The sequence below is a fragment of the Enoplosus armatus genome, chromosome 11, assembly GCF_043641665.1.
Source record: "Enoplosus armatus isolate fEnoArm2 chromosome 11, fEnoArm2.hap1, whole genome shotgun sequence".
NCBI lineage: Eukaryota > Metazoa > Chordata > Actinopteri > Centrarchiformes > Enoplosidae > Enoplosus > Enoplosus armatus.
In genome coordinates this window covers 15,835,521-15,854,338 of record NC_092190.1, presented here as the reverse complement: position 1 = coordinate 15,854,338, position 18,818 = coordinate 15,835,521, and the positions used below count along the sequence as shown (strand labels likewise).

The window sequence follows — 18,818 nt, the reverse complement described above, 5'->3', positions numbered from 1 at the left end:
ACAGTCAGGCAATTACAGAAGATAGACAGGTATTCAATCAGAAAGACAGAGGAGTTGCTCCTCTCCTCTAGCAGTGGGACGAGGGATTTTACCCTGGGTCTCCACTGTACTGTCTTATTGACTCTGGGAGCTTCAACTTGGTTTCGGCTCAGCGCTGCTATCAGCTCAGTGGAACAGAGGGGAGAAACTCTGCGGGAAGATGAGGATGCATTCTGGGTCAAAGAGGCTAAATGCTGGGGCACAGATCCTGCAGTACATCGCAGCAGCATTGGAAGGCTGAAGTTGTTGCTAGGCTGCACTCAAAAGACACCAATGCCAAAATAAGAGCACATGTACAGTCCACACACAAAAAGAAGCATGCTTAAAAAAACATTCACACACATGCTTACACACATGGCTCAGGGTTAGCAGTAATTAGGCCCTCATTACTATACGTGCCTTGAGCATCAATTAAATTACCAGTTTGCTTTATCGTGTAACCAGAAGGTCACTAATTTGAATCCCTACAAGAGCTGGGAAAATGTGGGTGGGGAATGTCAGGACTACTCTGCTGTCCCTCTGCAACTGCTATTATGAATCGCTTGAGGAAGACACTTCCAAGACACTATCAGTGACTGTTTCAGTGGCAAACTATAGAAAACTATGTACTGTGAAAGAGAGACTGTACAACTAGGAAGCCTGGCTTTGCTGTAAAACATCATGGAGCAACTGTATGTCTACTTTACGGGTACTGTGCTGTTTGTCTAAATTCCAAATAAGCTTGTTAACAATCACAATGTTGTTGGTCCATAACGGCTCGTTTCCCAAATACAGACCCAGCATTAGAGGAAGAAAAAGAGATAATCACTAAGTAGTTCTGTGGGGAAGCTAAAAAAAAAAGCTACACAGAAAGAGAGTGCACTATAAAAAAAATCCATTCCAGGCTGCTGTATGAACTGGACCACTTCCTGTATAACAATAGTGGAATAAATGAAGGAATGAGTGAGTGAATGATTGGATCAAATTAAAACATGAACATGCTGTTTGGATAGATGATGAATAAATGACTTGGAGTGATGGATGTTAGATGATGGGAGAATGAATGACATCTATTTTATCAGCCATCATCCATCAGTGTATCTGTTCATCTGTCATAAAAGATGATGGCAACAGAAAAAATAATGAGAAAGAAAAAAAGAAAGAAAGAAAATGTAAAGACTGTCTAAAATATGATTGTAAAGGTTGAATAGATGATGGATGAATGAGTGAATGAAACCACTTGATCAAACAAACTCACTCCGGAGGCCACAGCCTTGACAGGCACCATCAACACTCGCATTGAAAAAAGAAAGACATGCTCTCACCAACTCTAACTAATAGTAACATTGATAAACAACCAACAATAAGAGACAACATTTTCCAAGTTTTTAGAAGCTGCTCATGTTGCCACACAGCGCAGCACTGTGCTCTGAGTTGCTTGGTTGCTGACAGGAGATGTCAGGACAGCAAATTTCTGCCTTTGCTCTACAAATAGGTGATCTCCCTTCCCATCCATCATCTGCTGCTGCTGCACAGTTCCAGCCTTGCCCTCCAGTCCCCACTGTTGCCAAAGAAATGCCTGCAGACCCCAGATGTAAAGTGTATCTGCATATATGAGTGTTTGCATCTGTGTGTACATCTGCACTTGCATTTAGGTGAGACACAAGAAAAACGGAAATGAGTTAGCATGAGTGCATGAATTTGTCTTGTACATTTGTGCGTGTATAGACATGGAAAATAATTAGTGTGTATGTGTGTGTGTGCGCGTGTCATTCTATACACGTACATTTGAAAGCAAAGAGAGAGAGTGTGTGTGTGTTTGCATGCATTTCGATTCCATGTATGGCAAAACTTTGCTAACTAACTAAGATTTTCCTAATTTTTCTATGCTTATGGTCAGATTTGACCTGTTAAAGATAGTGGAAAAACTTACTCTTTCATTCACATGCATACATACACATTTGGAGCATATATTCACCAGTATTTCAAACAGTCTGAGGGAACATATTGGCTTTTGATATATGTTTATAATGTATATATTTAATATGTTGCTTTCGCTTATCTTTATGACAGAGAGCTCTTTGTCTCATCTCTCAAAAACAAATAAGTTATGAGGTTCCACAAGGGTCAGTCCTAGGCACACTACTCTGTTTTTGTATTGCATTTCCATAAATTTAAAGGGCCTCACAATAGACAGATTTTGAAAATGAATGGTCAAAATTGAAGCAGTGGAGGCCAGAATATAATGACTTTTAGTCCCTAGTACGGATCAAGCTCCAGAAACTGGATCCTTCATTGCCCACAGTGTAAGTCAATAGTGTCTTTCACAAGACGTCGCCTGCCTCCTAACTGCCCACATCTTTCAAACCCCACACATCCAGTTTGTAATGGAAGCTTTCGGTTAGAAATGTGATGTTACAAGCACAAACCATATGACATCATCAGGGTTATTTTTCCAAACTTCCCTCCAGAGCTACAGAGGACATCATACGACAGTTTTCACAGGGTGAGTAGTACTCCATGTGAAAAGTAAACAGATCAGAAATTCTCTAGGACATACCCTTAGCCAACAGGCAAGAAACCTCGGTTTCATCTTTGACTCAGAACTAAACTTCAGGGCTTATGTGGGCTATGTCACCAAATCAGACCATTTGTCTTTCTGAGCAACACAGAGAGACTAATGCACATTTTCATACTGTAGCAGGCTTGATTGTATGATCTCCTATCTGCTCTATCTTTCCATACATAGGAACATAGTAATAAGTCTGATTCAGTGTCATATTAACCCATGAATTCCTTAATATTCTATATATCTTAAGTTCTATAGTGTGAAATGTATCGCAGCATGCATCACAAACGTCTTATCTCCTATAAGGTCAACAGATGGAGCACCTCCTACAGGAATGGCATGCAATTTTAATACTGTTAACGCAGCCCCCAAGTGAAATGGTGGTACCCATTCAAATGTAATTGCACTTTTATGTGTTTAACTATTGACCTGAAAAGAACAACTGCATTAATTCGACTACATAAAAGCGCTTCACGAGAGGTTCACCAGAGAGGCGGCAGCACTGGGATTTGACTGTCTCTGAACACACTGCGGTCAAGAGCAGCAGCGTGGGCAGTGTGCGTGTGTCTTGCATTGTTGGATTGGTAGAAGAAAGAGATGAAATGGCAAAGGTTTAAGGAGAGAGAAGCTTCGTAAGACCAAAACAACTGGATGGCACCATGCTGGGAGATTGAAATAAAACTGGAATGGAAGAAAAAGGAAGATATTAAAGATTGAATAGAGAGAAAAACACAGCCATAGATGAGTGTTTTCTTCATGAGTACATATGTTCGGTGTGTAAAGTATGTGTCTGCCTAAAGTGTGTGTTGTACATATGCCTGTCTAAATGTGTGTGTGGAGGGACCTCACACATTAAATGTACATTTAATTTTAACATGGTGACATTCATGGCTGAGTGGCCACGGCAACATCACGTGTAGCGTCACGTGTACACTATGCGATCTTTGAGGTAATGAACAACCTCTTCCATCTCAATACAAAAACCACTGAATTTAAAACTGTTTGTCTCTATTTTTTCCTGCCTGGAAGTTGAGTGTGGAAAACAAGCTGAGAAACCTCCGATAAAGGCAGTTTAAAATAAGTGACATTGAGAATAAAAAAAGATATGGCAGTGGAGAAGACATAAATCGTCTTGAGAGGGGTAAGGGCTGTGGATAAAACAGTAGCAACAAATGCAAAAGGAGGTCATAAGAGAAATGGCTGTCTTTGAGGGGACAGACAAAGAAAAAACGGACTGGATGCACAGCAGTAGCTGAGCATGGGTATAAAAATGATCTCAGGTAAAGAAACTAGACATTGGACATGGAGTACAGCAAATTATCGATGTCTAAAATAGGTAGTGGTCAAACAAGTAAATTGCAGCATAACAACATCTCAAATTACCTGATAATTTACATCAAAAGTCACTTCCTGTATCTCCTGATACAACAAATGAGCACTGTTTCTTGTCTGTTGTGTGCTGCAAAATGCCACTAACTCTTTTGTACTCTACCAGTGGTTCATTTCAACCTCAAAATAAGTACATAATAAAATAACAATTGAAGTTGATTAAAATTGATTAGACTGAAGCTGTCAATAGATAAGCATTTTGTGCTGCTGTTCTTTGAAATTGAAACATTGTTCTAATCTTAGAAATGACATGTGTCCTTTTTATCCTTTGTGTCACTCTGAAGGAGAAATGTTGTTGAGATATTTGCTGAGGTATAGTAGATGGCATGGGGGCGTCGGCCATAGCCCCCATCCCCCAAACATACGCCTCTCCTCCGCCAAGATAATTGCATTCACAGCCTGCTGATTAAATTTGGCCCATCCCTCATGCAATTTCTTCCTATGAGTCTTTATGAAAAATGGCTGAGATTTAGGGATTATGGAATTATACCCGAGCAAGGCAAAGCATCTGCTTAAAGATGAGAAGAGGAAAAAATAAAATCATGACAGAATGGTAATGGGGGGGGGGGGTACATCCTTGCTTATTTTCAACTTAAACTGTGATAAAACCCTGGTAATCTAAGCTTTATGGATAGGGCGGAGGAGGAGGAGAAAATCATATTACAATACCTTGAGATAAGACAAATTTATGAGCAAGAAAGAAAAACAAAACCAAGAAACAAATGAGGAAAGAGACAAAAAAGTGAGACGGAAAAAGATAAACAAGGGGCCAAACAAGTGAGTGATTAAAAAAGAGTAAAAGGACCTTCAATTGCTGCTGCTGAGGGCCACTTAGCTTATCAAGGCTGATGTGTGATCAGCCTGCCAGCTGAATTAAAATGAGCCATGCTCCCTGGAATGGGCAAAACAAAACAGGGACTGAGAGAGGCAGGGAGAAAGAGAAGGAAAGATGGAAGGACTGAGAGGAGAGCATATCTTACCACAAGCATACCAAGTATGTTGGTTTTAACACAGAGGAAGCTGGCTTAAGTCAGTGCATGATTTGCAAAGGCAACAACACGTCATTGAGGCCTTGTTTTTTCAGGCCTACTGAGAGACATTCAGTAACACACTATGGGCCATGGCTCTCACTTTGTTCACACAACACTTGTTTGTGGTGTGCATCAGCCGAGGTGGGAAAGTCCATCCGCAAGACTGAAACGACAAAGCATTTAGAGACACGCACCTCTACCAATGCAATGATGTCACACAAGGGGGGCAGTTCTAACTTGTTATTAGCCACTAAAGCAACACCATTTTTGTGACTACGAATGCCTTCCAGGAGATACTAAAAATGTGCCCCGCACTTAACAAATACCCGTCTGTAATATGGTCGGCTTTTCATTCCACCTCCAAGTGTGGCCTTTCGGAACAGGTGTAAACATCCCAGCACAATTGCAGTATACGCACTCTCATTTTGCAGGCATGTTGGGGGAAAGGTTTAGGTAGAAGGTCATGTTTTCAAATCTCCTGCAGTGAAAATCTGCAAGATCATTGTCAGTGTAGTCGAGACTGGGACAAGCTTGATCTTCTTTTAAAAGTAATAGAATAAATATTGTGCAGTACAACTACAGTACATGGGGCATAAGAGTGATTTTATGCTGTATTAATGCCGTATTGTATGCTGTGACATGGGAATTGCCACTTTCACTGCTTGATTGCTTGATTGCTTGATTGCTTCACCATCATGGAGGTTCCCTACACTGACTGCCACTCATTTGTATCTTCTTGCATGAACTAACCTCTGGCTCTCTTAGTCTCTTCAGTCTAAATAATATCAAAGGATAATGTTGAATGTTGAATTTAATTACAATAACAGACTATAATAAAAGAAAAATGAATACGATATTATCAAAGGGGGGCCACATGGTACATGTGGTGGAAACTCTGTGGAGACCTGAGATGGACAGAAAAGTCCTTTTCACGTCCTATTACCCACCACTGCTCCCATCAATAGCTGCTCCACTTACCCGAGGCTTCGGCCTCAGAGGCAAAAAATAAGCATATTAATTATTAAGCTACCAGGGGATAAAGGGGAGGAGTCATAGGGTTGGAGGGTAATGTGTGTGTTTATGTGTGTGTCGGCACTGAGGCAAGGTTATTAAATTGGTTTTGGGAGCACGGCTTCTTTTAAACTTATGGAAAGCAATCCTCAGTGATAATTTAAATTGGCTGTTATGGCTGGAAATATCAGGCATTTTATCCAACTGTTTAAAAATGTACAGTATATCTTGTCAGCATGTAAAATATGCAGAAAGACCTACAGATGAACCACTATCCCAGATTTAAAGCCTATAGTTTTTGTAAAGCAACACATTCTACAACATGTCATAGAGAACATGGATGGTAAAAAATGATTACATCGACAACACCAACACAAAAGCAAACAAGAACAAAGTGTACAAACACACTAACCACCTAAGAAGACACACTGCTGTCACCATGATTTCAGAACAAAATATTAATGTTACACCTTGCGTCTTCAACGTTGAAAATCTTTTATCACTCAAAGTCCACAGGTGTCCATTTAGGCCCCATAACTAAGTTGATAGAAAGTGACATTTTCCTCAGTGGCTTTTAAGACCCACCGAGCTGCCAGTCAGCTCCTATATCATTTGCTTTCCCACTCATTTTGCTCCTCCTCTGAGATTAGCACTGAGTGCCTCTGACATCAAAGACCTGTCTGAAACAGAGTCTGGCCTTCAGAATCAAAGTAAGAACAGTATGTCAAGGCTGTACAGCCATGCGCTGACATGGTGAAGCTGCAATGACAGACAGCCAGTGACAGAAACTGAACATGACAATGTTGTGTATGTTTGTTTTTGAACCTGCAATCATATCTATAGCAGATTTTTGACGTTTTAGAAAGGAGTAGGTGCAGTAAATACTGGACAAACAAGAACATTCTAACTCAGTAAATCTCAAGTATGTATGTAAGTGTGTGTCCACGGCAGTGTGACAAAGCAGTGTTCACACAATCACATTAATTATTGATACTGTGCAAATTTGATACAAATTACATATTTATTTTGACCAAAGTTTATCTAGATTATTAGAAATAGTTTAGAGAAGGCTATTTGTGGTGTTCAAGCTCTATTAAACACCAGATACCACTGTTTGCTTCCTGCCACATACCAACAGTGAAAGTTGGTTATTTTACCTATGAGGGAAATATTTCAGACCTAACTCTCGGTAAGGACAGCAACAATGAGGCTTAAAGCAGTGATAGATACGAATGACACCTTTAACTATGGCAACTGTACACAACAAATATGGGGACAGCTGTAGCCTGAAAATGCTTAAAAGACATAAAAATTAAAAATGCATGACAAAAATTAAACTAGACTACAATGTCTTTTGTTGACAACTTCAATGAGATGCTTTCTGTTATCTCAACAGATTTAGACTGTCTTGTTGTCATAACTGGTGATTTAACATTCACATTGACAATCCCAAAGAAAAGACTGCCAAGGAATTATGTAGTCTATTTGAAACTTTTGATGTGTTGCGGCATCTGAAAGGGTCCACACACAATCAAGGACACTCACGGAATCTGGTTATTAGCAAGGGTGCTGATATTTCTTCAGCACTGCGGTCAGGGACATTCTGACCATTTCGGTTTTCTTTGATATGTCGGTTTCTCCTGGTACCCAAATCAGATAAGTTTTCGTCAAAAAAAAGGTATATAAACAAGCATGCTACTTGTCTTTTTATGGAAACTATGTCCATGACAATAGTCTTAACATCAGACTTGCTCTTGTTGATTCACTCTTTGATCACTTCGACTGTAAAACATTATTGATCAAAGATGATGAAAGGTAAAAACTATCTCTGGCAAGTCGAAAGTAACGTGGAGAAATACCCTAGCTGTAACAAATCAGAAAAGAGAATGCTGGAAAGGAAATCTCAAATGGAGATAGAGTAATACTCAGATTACTCAACATCTAGAGAAGCTTCATATTTACAATTCTAAATTAAATATAATAAATACATTGATAATAAATTGATCAAACAATGGAACCAGACCACTGCTGCAACCCCACAGAAACAGTTGGCTAGATTGTCAGTATTCAATGCTATCAATAAATAATAAATCAATAAAACTCTGGAGGATGTAGTGAAGCATCTTAATTCATCCACCAGCTGTTGTTGACACCTTGCTAACCAGCTTTTTCAAAAATGTTTTCAGTTGCTTGGAAATGGATGTGCTGAAAATTGGAAATGGTACATTCCTATCAAGCAGTTTTCCAAAATCACTGACAGTTGTTAAGCCCTATGAAGGCAACCTGGATCCTTCAATATTGAATAATTACAGACCAATATTCCCTTTATATGAAGAATTGGACAGATTTCAGTCTGGCTTCAGACCACATCATGGCACCGAAACTGCACTGATAAAGGTGTTAAATGATATTCGTCTGAAAACTGATTCAGGTAAAGCATTAGTTTTGATGCTGCTTGATCTTAGTGCAGCCTTTGACACTGGGGACCATAAATATTTCTGACAGACTGGTAAAGAGGGTGGGATTATCTAACACAGTCCTCAGTTGGTTCAGATCATATCTCGGAGGCAGAGGCTATGTTATTGCTATTGGTGATCATAAATCTGAGCGGATCACTATGACATGTGGAATCCCTCAGGGTTCGATTTGTGGGACACTAAAATTCAATCTGTATGCTCTCTCTAGATCAAATCATATATGACAATAGCGTTGCTTATCACAGCTATGCAGACGACACTCTGATTTACTTAGCTCTTTCACCAAGTAACTATGTTTCCTTAGATTCACTCTATCAATGCTTAGAGCAAATAAATAGCTGGATGCAGCTATATTTACTTCAATTGAATGAAAGGTATTGCTCATCTTAATTCCACAGCTATATAGACAAAAATCCAGGTTAGTAATCTTGGTGTTTTAATACACTCAGAGGTATCTTGTCTGGTCTTCCAAAAAAGACCGTCAGACAACTTCAGCTCATTCAGAATGCTGCTTCCAGAGTTCTAACGAGAACCAAGAGAACTGAGCACATTACTCCTTTTATTAAATCTTTACACTGGCGTCCAATTACTTATAAAATGGATTTTAAAGTGCTGATGCTAGTTTATAAATCACTCAATAATCAAATTTCTGATTCCATGAATAATACAAATCCAGTAGGGCCTGTAGCACCAAAAAATGTAATAATTTCCTGAAAATGTAATAATGCCTGAAAATGTAATGCATTTGCAGTTAACCTGATTGAAAATGTAATAAAACCCAATAATGTAATAAAATGTTGTGACTGATATTGTAATAACATTTTCACTGATTTTATTATCGGCCCTTAGATTTAGGAAGTCAGCTAGAAAAACCTCGAGTCACAACAAAGTAGGGTGTAGCTGCTTTCAGCTACTGTGCTGCACACTGGTGGAAGCAACTTCCCGATGAACTCAAATGCATCCCAATCCTAGACACTTTCCAATCTAAACTAAAAACCTTTTTTCTACTGTACCTTTGTTTGTTTTGATACTGCACTATAACTGAACTGATCTAATTTTATTCCATCTTAATTGATTTTATTGTAGTTTTATTGCTTAGTTTTTAAATTTCAGTCCAATGCTTTTCTTTGCCTATGTAAAGCACTTTGAATTGCCTGTTTGAAACTGTGCTAATAATGCTGCCTTGCCTTGCCTTGCCTTACTAAACCTAACATGAATCAATTAACTAAAATTTGATAAAAACTAAAACTAAATCAAAATCAGGTGCCAAAATTTACACTGGCTTAGAGAGCTGGGATATATGCTTAATAATTGCACCTGAACACATCCAATAGAGTTACATACTACATACTTATTTAACACTTTATAGTAGCAGTGTTTGCACAGTTCACATGGCTGAAAAACACATGGTAATTTACATAACTTATAGAGCAAATTAATCACAGATATTTAACATATTCACACTCACTTTGTCTTGTTCCATGCTGAAACAACAGGGTAGAATTCAGATCAGACTTCAACGAAGTGAACATTAGGATCCTATTGGATTCTGAGCCAGTTTTACATCTACATCATGGCAAATCTTAGCCTGATCTAAGCCATAGCCGGGGGGGGTGGAAATGTTGGAGAAAAAGAGAAGAGGACTGTGTTTTGATTATTAATTGGTATTAAGATTCCTTCCACGTCTACTTTAACTTTTAATGAGGTGAAAGTCGACTCTCACTTCCAGCAGGCCGTAGAGGTTCAGTTTGGAAGGCAAATTGGTAATAAAGGGTATGTAGTCATGTTTAGGCAAGTCTGGATATTTTTCTAGCTGACAAAAGGTGAGGCAGATGTGGAGGCTTGGGCTGGACAATATTTCTAATCAGTTAGGATAGTTACAGTTAGATTTACCAGGTCCCAAATACAATCATGGGCTTAGGCAATAGAAAATGATTTATTGAAAACATAAACACAATACTCATGTGTACTGATGTATTTACATACTTGCATGCATAAAAAACAAAGTGAGGCATGGTCCCAGGAATAGAAAGAAGTACTACCAGTTCTTTTATATCTACATTTAAAAAACACACCTGACTAACCACTTCAAACACTCTCATCAACAAGGTTGCAACCAAATATGTACATGCAAGACTAAATTGCAGTCATTAATCTGCTTTTTCTATCTATAGTAAGGAGTAAATTGTAATCTTAGAGATAGGGGGTGATGGAAGCTGAGGGATGATTTTATGCTTGTGATGATGTTGTTCAGTGATGAGAATAATAATTATCAAACTAGGGAATGATTGCCAATCTGCCTTCCACTTTTCCAAATGCTGCCAAAATAGTTATTCTCTGTTTTTCCTCCTTCCTCTTTTATTTATAGTTTCTAAAGGCCTTTTACCTTTTGTCCAAACTGTTCTTACAGTCTCCTGTGCCTTGCATCAGGGCAAGGGAAAGATTCAGGGGCTTATCTGAGTATAAAACAGAGACATAAGATGGTATAATAATGGTTGCTTTAATGGTTGTTTAAACCTTCTCAAGTGTTGTAACAGGTATATGGGAAAAGGTGGCGTGTTTTGACAAGGGAATTTTGAGCAAAATCTTCAGTCAGTAATTTATTATATGCAACACACAGAGACAAAATCACAGATGTATTTTAAAATAGCAAATTGTTGTGCTGTTGTTGTCCATTAATATTTCATAAAGCCCAGTTATGTTCTGCGTATGCAATCTCAAACATCACATTATTGAAGATAATGAATAACAAAAGCATAAAAAGCAACACTGCACCCTTAAGGCCACGCTGTGAGTGACATATGCAAATTGCCCTGGAGCAAAAATAATCCATTGAATTTTCCAGGTTACATTGTATGGTTGAATAAGATTAGGATGTGCCGAATGGTTGAATCTAAAAAGGAAGTAAAACATGGAAGGAATGATTGTATTATTATAAGTGAGAAATTGTGGAGGATATGATTCTTGATTTGCGATCTGAAAATCAGGGCCATCATGGGCAGAGGTAACCAAAGGTATAGAAATACCAAGAATTTAACCAAAAGCATGTAAATGAACAGCATCCTGCTGTGTTAGCTTTGTTCAGTTATAGCACATAAATTAACAAAACAACTCAAGGAATTGGCCCTAGTAGTCTCACTATCTCTGTCACACAGTGGTATTACAGAGCAATCAATTAACACCAACCACCACTGATGGCCCGTTCCGGACTTCAATTTAACATGTGCCTCCTCACGATCCACATTAGGGGCTCACAAATGTGACAATATGAATGTCGTCCTTCAGAAAGAAAGTCCCTCTTGCCCCCTTCCTGGAGCGGTGAAATATTGAGTGTGACACGGGAGTAATTGCATGGGAAGTAATCAATTAGACACACAATTGAAGGAGACCTGAGGTCTGTGGGCTGCCAGGCAAGAGGCTCCACTGAATTCTGGTGACGTGCACTGAACCAATCTTGCCTGCCTCCTGTGGCAGAATTGCTCTTTCTTCTCCTAGTAGTTACACTGTGAATGGAAGTCTCAGGGATCAGAAAAAGGCAGCAATTTTATGCCCCCCTCTCAGCAGTCCCTTGTCTGGGGGAAAAATACTGACTCAAATCGTCCCTTTCACCTTGTCCCATCCCATCCCATCCCATCCTTTCCCTGCCTCCCATGTGCATCACCGTCACAAGATGCTGAACAGGACACGTTCAGCAGATGAGTGTACGTTCACTGAGATTTCCCCATCAACCAATTACGCTAGGCTTTGGAGAACACAGTAGGCCTTAAGTGCTCAAAAGGGTGTTGCATACAGAACAAAATGGTACAAACATTACATTGCATGGGTTTGTGTGAAAGGCATCAATGTGACAAATCAGGACAGCCAACTGAAATATGATGAGAGACACAGAGCCAAAGAAAGAGGAATAAAAAGATGGAAGAAAGACAGAAAATGGGATAGATAAAGAGAGAGCAGATGGGCCATGAAGGAGTGGATAACGCCTTGGCGTAAAACACAGGCTTGTGTACATGCATGAGACGAGAGAGGATCATTCAGCAGATGGGGCCTCAGATTGGATGCTTCATTTTGGACAGACGTGGTGCAGGCGTAGGGTGGTTAGAAAAATGAATCAACAACACTAAACAAATCTGAATAAAAATGATACTGGATGAAATGAGGGAAAGGGAGGGAGGGTAGCAGCAAAATGCATTAAATCAGAAAGCTCATCTGTGTTGTGCTCCTTATTGAGGCTGTTATTATTTTGCCAGGGAAGCAGGCTGTAATTACCATGTGAAAGCACAGAGGCTGCCCAGGGTTCATGTGAATCCAGACGGAAGTGCTGGAAATGTTTGCCTAAGCAGGAAGGAAGACACTGTGGGTCAGCGTGCATCAAAATACAGATTAGGAACTTTGAAAATGTCAGGAGGCGGCTCTGTTTAACCTTTTTCTTGCTTGGCTATAGGGAGAAAAGGTAGAAAGACTTACTTAAAGCTTCTCTTTGCAGCAATCAGGAGATTCACTTGTACACACAAAAAGCCTAAAATGGATAACCTTTTAGGGACCAGCTTTTTGTCTTCAGATGGGAGGTGAGTCCTCACAATGTCAGACAGATTTTTGTCCCCACAAATATCAAACAAAAAACACAACTAAACTTTCCACAGTTAAGCACAAAGTGTCTTTTACATTTCTTATTCACTTCTATACACCCCTGTGCACACACACCATGCTTCAACTTTCCCCGGCTTGACTGTGCCTTATATTTCATATTCATGAGGATAACTTAGCTAAGCTTGATTGAAAGGTGCATCGGAGGGAGTCCTATCCCTGCTCAGCCAGAGACCTCCTCCACCCCATCCTCCAGTCCCCTCAAATCCAGAGAGTCCATTCACAGCTCGCAGAGAGTGCACCAGAAAAATCAATAAGTGCAATGCTACAATATACTAGCGACAAATTGATTTCATCCTAAGGCAATTTCGACCCAAGTGGAAATGCGGGTGGGTTTCAGCACTGAAGGGGTCTTTTACTGTGCCTTCTCTCGATTAGCCCCTTATGTAGTTAAGAAGTTTTATCCTCTTATATATGTTGCTTATGGACTATATCGATCATTTTACACTTCTCCCGGGAGCTTCTGGCAGAGGTATGGTGGACCAAATGACAGCAACATCAAAAGCCTTGTAATGAATGAGACGGCTAGCCTTGGACTCACTAAAGCACTTGAAGAAAGGAAAGAGTTTTGATCTGTGCTGCTTGATGTACAGGAGGGGATCTATCCTGATGGTTCAGGCTTATATCCTTCCTCAGCGGTACACTGTAGAATGATGACAACTGGAACAGAACAAACTGGGACACAAGTGACTTGTTTCTTCCCCTGCCAGCAAGAGCTTGTTTAACTGTCAGGACCATCTGTGCAAAAAGCAGTGATATGATAAACCCTCCAAGACAAGTTTCTTGTTATAAAGAGATAAGTTGGTGTTCAAGGTCTTCATGGGTCCAAAATGTTGGACCTGATCCTAAACAGCCTCCTCTACCCAAACTTGACAGCATTATATACTTTTTCAAATAAAGATACCCAATGGAAAGGGACCTGAGGACAGTCAGAGCTGGCAGGAAATAGACTCAAGGATAATCACACCTGATCCAAACTGTGGTCGACTCGAGCAGACCAGAAAAGAGGGAGAACTCCAACACTGGTAGCAGCATGATGCATCACCAATTAATGAGCAGCCACAGCCAAAAAGAGTAGCTACACATGTCACTTCACAGTTCACACTCTATCTTGCCACAAAAGACACATTTTCTTTTGGCAATCATGATGAAGCAACACATGACCACAGCTGATAGCGGGACAGCTTGGATCCACTCACTTATTAGACATATTGACACACTGACCCCAAGAAGTAGCAAAAGACACTACCTGGACACAATTAGACTGCATTAAGTTTAGACCTGATTTGGGTACCAGGTCGAGTCTTGGTTACAAGGAACCAAAGGGAGCACTGGAGACCTCTAGTTGGTATGTTGTAATAACAACAAAACCTCCTAACAAGAGAATATCTTCCTATAACAAGACAAACATCTCATCATAACATGTTCTTCATTAACAAGAAAGTGAGCAGATTCTATTGCATTCTACTTGTTTGCAAGAAGGAAAATACTAGGGTGAATCTTAAACAGTCAGAGTTATGAAGTAGAGCAGATTCAGGCCATGGCTGTTGTGCATAACTTCCCCTCCACTTCATGGCTCGAGGCCACGGATGGCACATCAAACAGCAGCTTCTCAGTCCAGCCCCAGCTCCCTCAGCACTGGCTTCAACTTGGCACCACAATGAAGAGGACCGGCTTGGCAAAAAAGCTGGTGGTGGTGCTGGACAAATGCAATTCCCTAACTATGGTGCAACATGCAAGAAAGAATACAAGATGGAACACAACACACAAGCACACACTGTTGGTGCACATACACTCGCGGATAGATGTGTTGTTTCCTTCGACTCTGGGGATCACAGGGAAGGAACAGTTGAAGAGAACAATGAGAGACAACTGAATTATTTAGAAAGACGGCTTGGAAGCAGCAGAGACACAAGCTCAGTGCCACGCTTCTTCCTTACAAATCTAAATAAATTCTAGCCTTGAAATCTCTTAATACAGACAGAATTTTTTCATTCTAGTGCAAACTGATGACATTGTCTTTCAGTGTCTCCTTGACACTTGATGAACATATTGCATGCATTTGTGTGTGCAAAACATCATTGGGTGGATACTGTACTGTGTGCCACCAGTTCAGTCTGATTGCACTGGGAGCTCATCCCCATAGAGAAATAAGCAGCAAAGGTAATTTCAAAGCACTTTTTACTGACATTCCTCATCAATGAGGACATGTATGGCACTGTGGTGCTACCTAATAAATCATTCAAATCTCATGCTTCTCTATGTGTAAAAGATAACAAGGAAAATAATTTATGCTATGATTGCACTGGAGGGCAAAAATAATAGAAAATATAATATATATATATTTTCTATTCTTTCCTCAAATATAAACAGTACTTGTGCCATGGGACTAAACACAACTGACCAGGACTTACTGATAACATTTCTACTTAATGTTATTCAGCCGAAACCCAAATTTATTCTCTCTCCATTTTCACTCACTCAGATGATTTGTGAGGTTGGATTTAGCTTCAGAATGAGTAAATAACACCTCTGATCTTGTGTTGCACACATCATGAGCCGGCCCTGACCTTGGCATGCCCCACTTAGCCCTGTATTGAAAAAACTCTTGACTTTTTTGCAAGTCAAGAGCATCATTTCTTACTGACCTCAGGGTCATGGTGCCTGAAGGAAACCTAGCAGCACAAGGATCCATTGTTCATAAAGATGCTGAGCCACCCACACATTGTTTTCCTACTTAGTACGCTATTTATCAGCAATCACATTCACTGTCTTCTCTGACTTCTGAGGAAACAGACTTGGGTCGATTGCGGAGTGGGTTGTAAATTAGACAATAATTTTTATGTGAGCAGGAGGGATGGGTGGAACTAACAGAAGAGATAAAGTCTTTTTATAACATCGCAAGTCAGCATCGTATCCCTTCGTGTGAGATGTTTAATTGTGGAAATAGCACCAGTCGGGAACTTCGGAGAAGAAGAAGAGGTAGACTGTCTGCTTATTCCCATCTTGCGTGAAGGGGATAGAAGCCAGTAAAAAACTACCAGCACATTGGCCAATTTATTAATTCAACTGTGCAGTGTACCCTCCAACCAGTGTTTCATTGCAATTGTATTTCTGTGAAAGATTTTCTGAAAGCATTTCCTAAATCACCTATAATGCTCTTTGTGAGATAATGATACCAGTGATATCCTTTCCAGCTTACTGTTAGATGAATGTATAACAATAAACCTGTAGCTAGTCAGCATTGTTTTGAAAACAGAGGGTACTCAACCTTGTGCTGAGCAACTATTGATTAGAACTGATTACTCAACAAGGGGATCTGATCACAGTTGAATCCCTTTTAGGAAAGATGCTGTGAAGCATTCATTTGATCCACCTCTTGATTTGATCCTAGGCTGTTACCTACATAATTGGTTAAAAATCAATAAATAAATAAAAAGCTTTCAAAGTATTAGACTGTTCCCATTTCATTAAGATGATATTGATATATGGATTGCCATCATTTGCTAAGATCGCTTCTAAGATCGCTTCTAAATCATAAAAAGTAACATTACATACAAGCATGCCTCACTGTAAATCCAAACAGGGCCTGTATATATTATCAGCATCTGACTAGCTAACAAGCTTAAGTTTCTGAATGATGAAATATTGAATGTTAAATGTTTGATCTCAGAAAAAAACTAGCTTTTGCAAAGATTGGACTATTGAAGTTGCACCATCAGCATTGACTAACAGGTCACTTATTTACGGTTTGCTCAACAGGCGCTCATAATGCTCACAAATACACACAACAAGACACAGCACAGACAAATATGAGTAACCACAAAATAATTCACCTGTGAGGTTTTTCAGACCCAACTGGCGCAGGCCGAAGTTTCCATCACGTCTGTAGTTGAGGAAGATTGCAAGGGAGTAGCGGTCTTCATACAACTTGGTTCCTCTGATGATCCTCAAGTTCTCCAAAGGCAAGTAGTCAAACTGGTTCAGGGCCACCAACACATAGCCTGTCACTTCTCGGATAGACTGTGGACAGAGTTGTAGAGGGAGGGGTTAGTGTGTGTTTTAACTGTGCATAATATTGCATACATATAATAAAAACATTTACCATTCCTTAAGTCAGTGGTAAATGAACCTCACTTATATAGCGTTTTTTCAACCTTAATGCTTCCCAAAACGGAGCTGCCATGCAAGGTGCTGGCCTCCATCAGGAGCAACATCGGGAGCAACTTAGGGTTCAGTCAGGGCACTTCCACATGTGGACGGGGGGAGCCAAGGATCGAAACCGCAAACCCAGAGGACGACCCATTCTACCCCACTCTACCTCAGTGCTAACCACTGCACCACAATGCCGCCCAAAAACACATGAAAAGAGAAAATAAACAACTATTTTTCGGTGAGTAAACTAGTACAAAGCTAAGAGGTAATTTTTTAAACCCTGATCAACCCTTATTGATGTCACATCTTGTTCCCATTGTTTTTCTCTTCTGCATGCATTCTTCCTCTTTAGAAGTTACAAATCCATCTAGGACTGCACAGTTTCTGATAAACTGTCGTCTGACTGCAATTCCTCTTATTACTTGTCAGTGTTCTGTTGTTAGGATTTGTCATTGACAATGAAGTAATACTAGTTTATGACTTAGACTTTGGGTCAAAGAAAAATCTATTTTAAGATACAGTATGTTTCCCTAAATATATGTAATGTCAGCAAAGTTCCTGTATGTACTGTCTTTACCGTGCCACCTCCTGTAACAACAGCATCAAGATCTTACACTTAGATAAACCTGGATACATAGTTTTACAATGTCTTTCATATCTTTGCCCAGCTTGAATGAAGTCACATAGTATAGACCAAATTTATGAATATGGAAGCTTGCAGATCCAGCAGAGCCATATAATGCATTGCATTAAGTCCCAATGTTGGATTTCATTTTGCTGTGTAGTTCAGTTTAAAATGCTTTTGTCCCAATTACAATTTTAATTTGAGTTACTTTTTATATCCAGGTGATTTACTGCTGTATTTATAGCATGTTGCCAATGTAGTTTGAAAAGATGTACAAATGTGACAACATTTGGTTGTCAGAAATACATTTTTAATAAATTATTTAGATCACAAAAAAGTCACAATGTTTCTTCTCCTACCCATCAGTGCTTCTGAATGTATTATTTTATATTGAAGGTAATTCATTGTATCACCTTAAGCTTTAAAAATGTACAGAATAGGTACATGTATGTCAGAATCAGAATCAGAAATACTTTATTGATCCCCGGGGGGGGAATTATACAGTACCGGTGCTCCCATTCGAGAGTAGAAAGTAGCATAAATTCAGAAATGAGAGTATGTACAAAAATAAGAATATGTGTAAATAAAAATATACACATTTAAGTATGTGTCAGGACCATATTTAAGTGGAAAATAAAAGTAAATATATATACACAACATATAACAATGTTTATGTATGTATGTATATATATATACATATATATACAGTATGTGTGTGTGCATTGTACTGTTGCGTATGACTATATATGTATTGCACTCGTGACATTTAAAAAATAAATAATGAGGAAGTATATGACAGGTGAAATAGGTCCAGAATCAAAAAGTTTTGTCATGCCAAAAGTCAACTAATTAGAGAGAAAGGGTGTGGAGAGAGAATGTGGATAAGGAAAAAGAAAGAA

At 39.4% G+C, this 18,818-nt stretch overlaps 1 protein-coding gene across 1 annotated transcript in view; it reads right to left on the bottom strand.

The window, feature by feature from the left end:
* The window catches only part of LOC139292665 (receptor tyrosine-protein kinase erbB-4-like), a 155,827-nt gene that overhangs the window by 106,080 nt on the left and 30,929 nt on the right, over nt 1-18,818 (bottom strand). Inside the window, exon 3 of the mRNA XM_070915027.1 lies at nt 16,976-17,162. Within this exon, the coding sequence (XP_070771128.1) occupies nt 16,976-17,162 (187 nt within the window). The remainder of the gene's footprint in view (nt 1-16,975; nt 17,163-18,818) is intronic.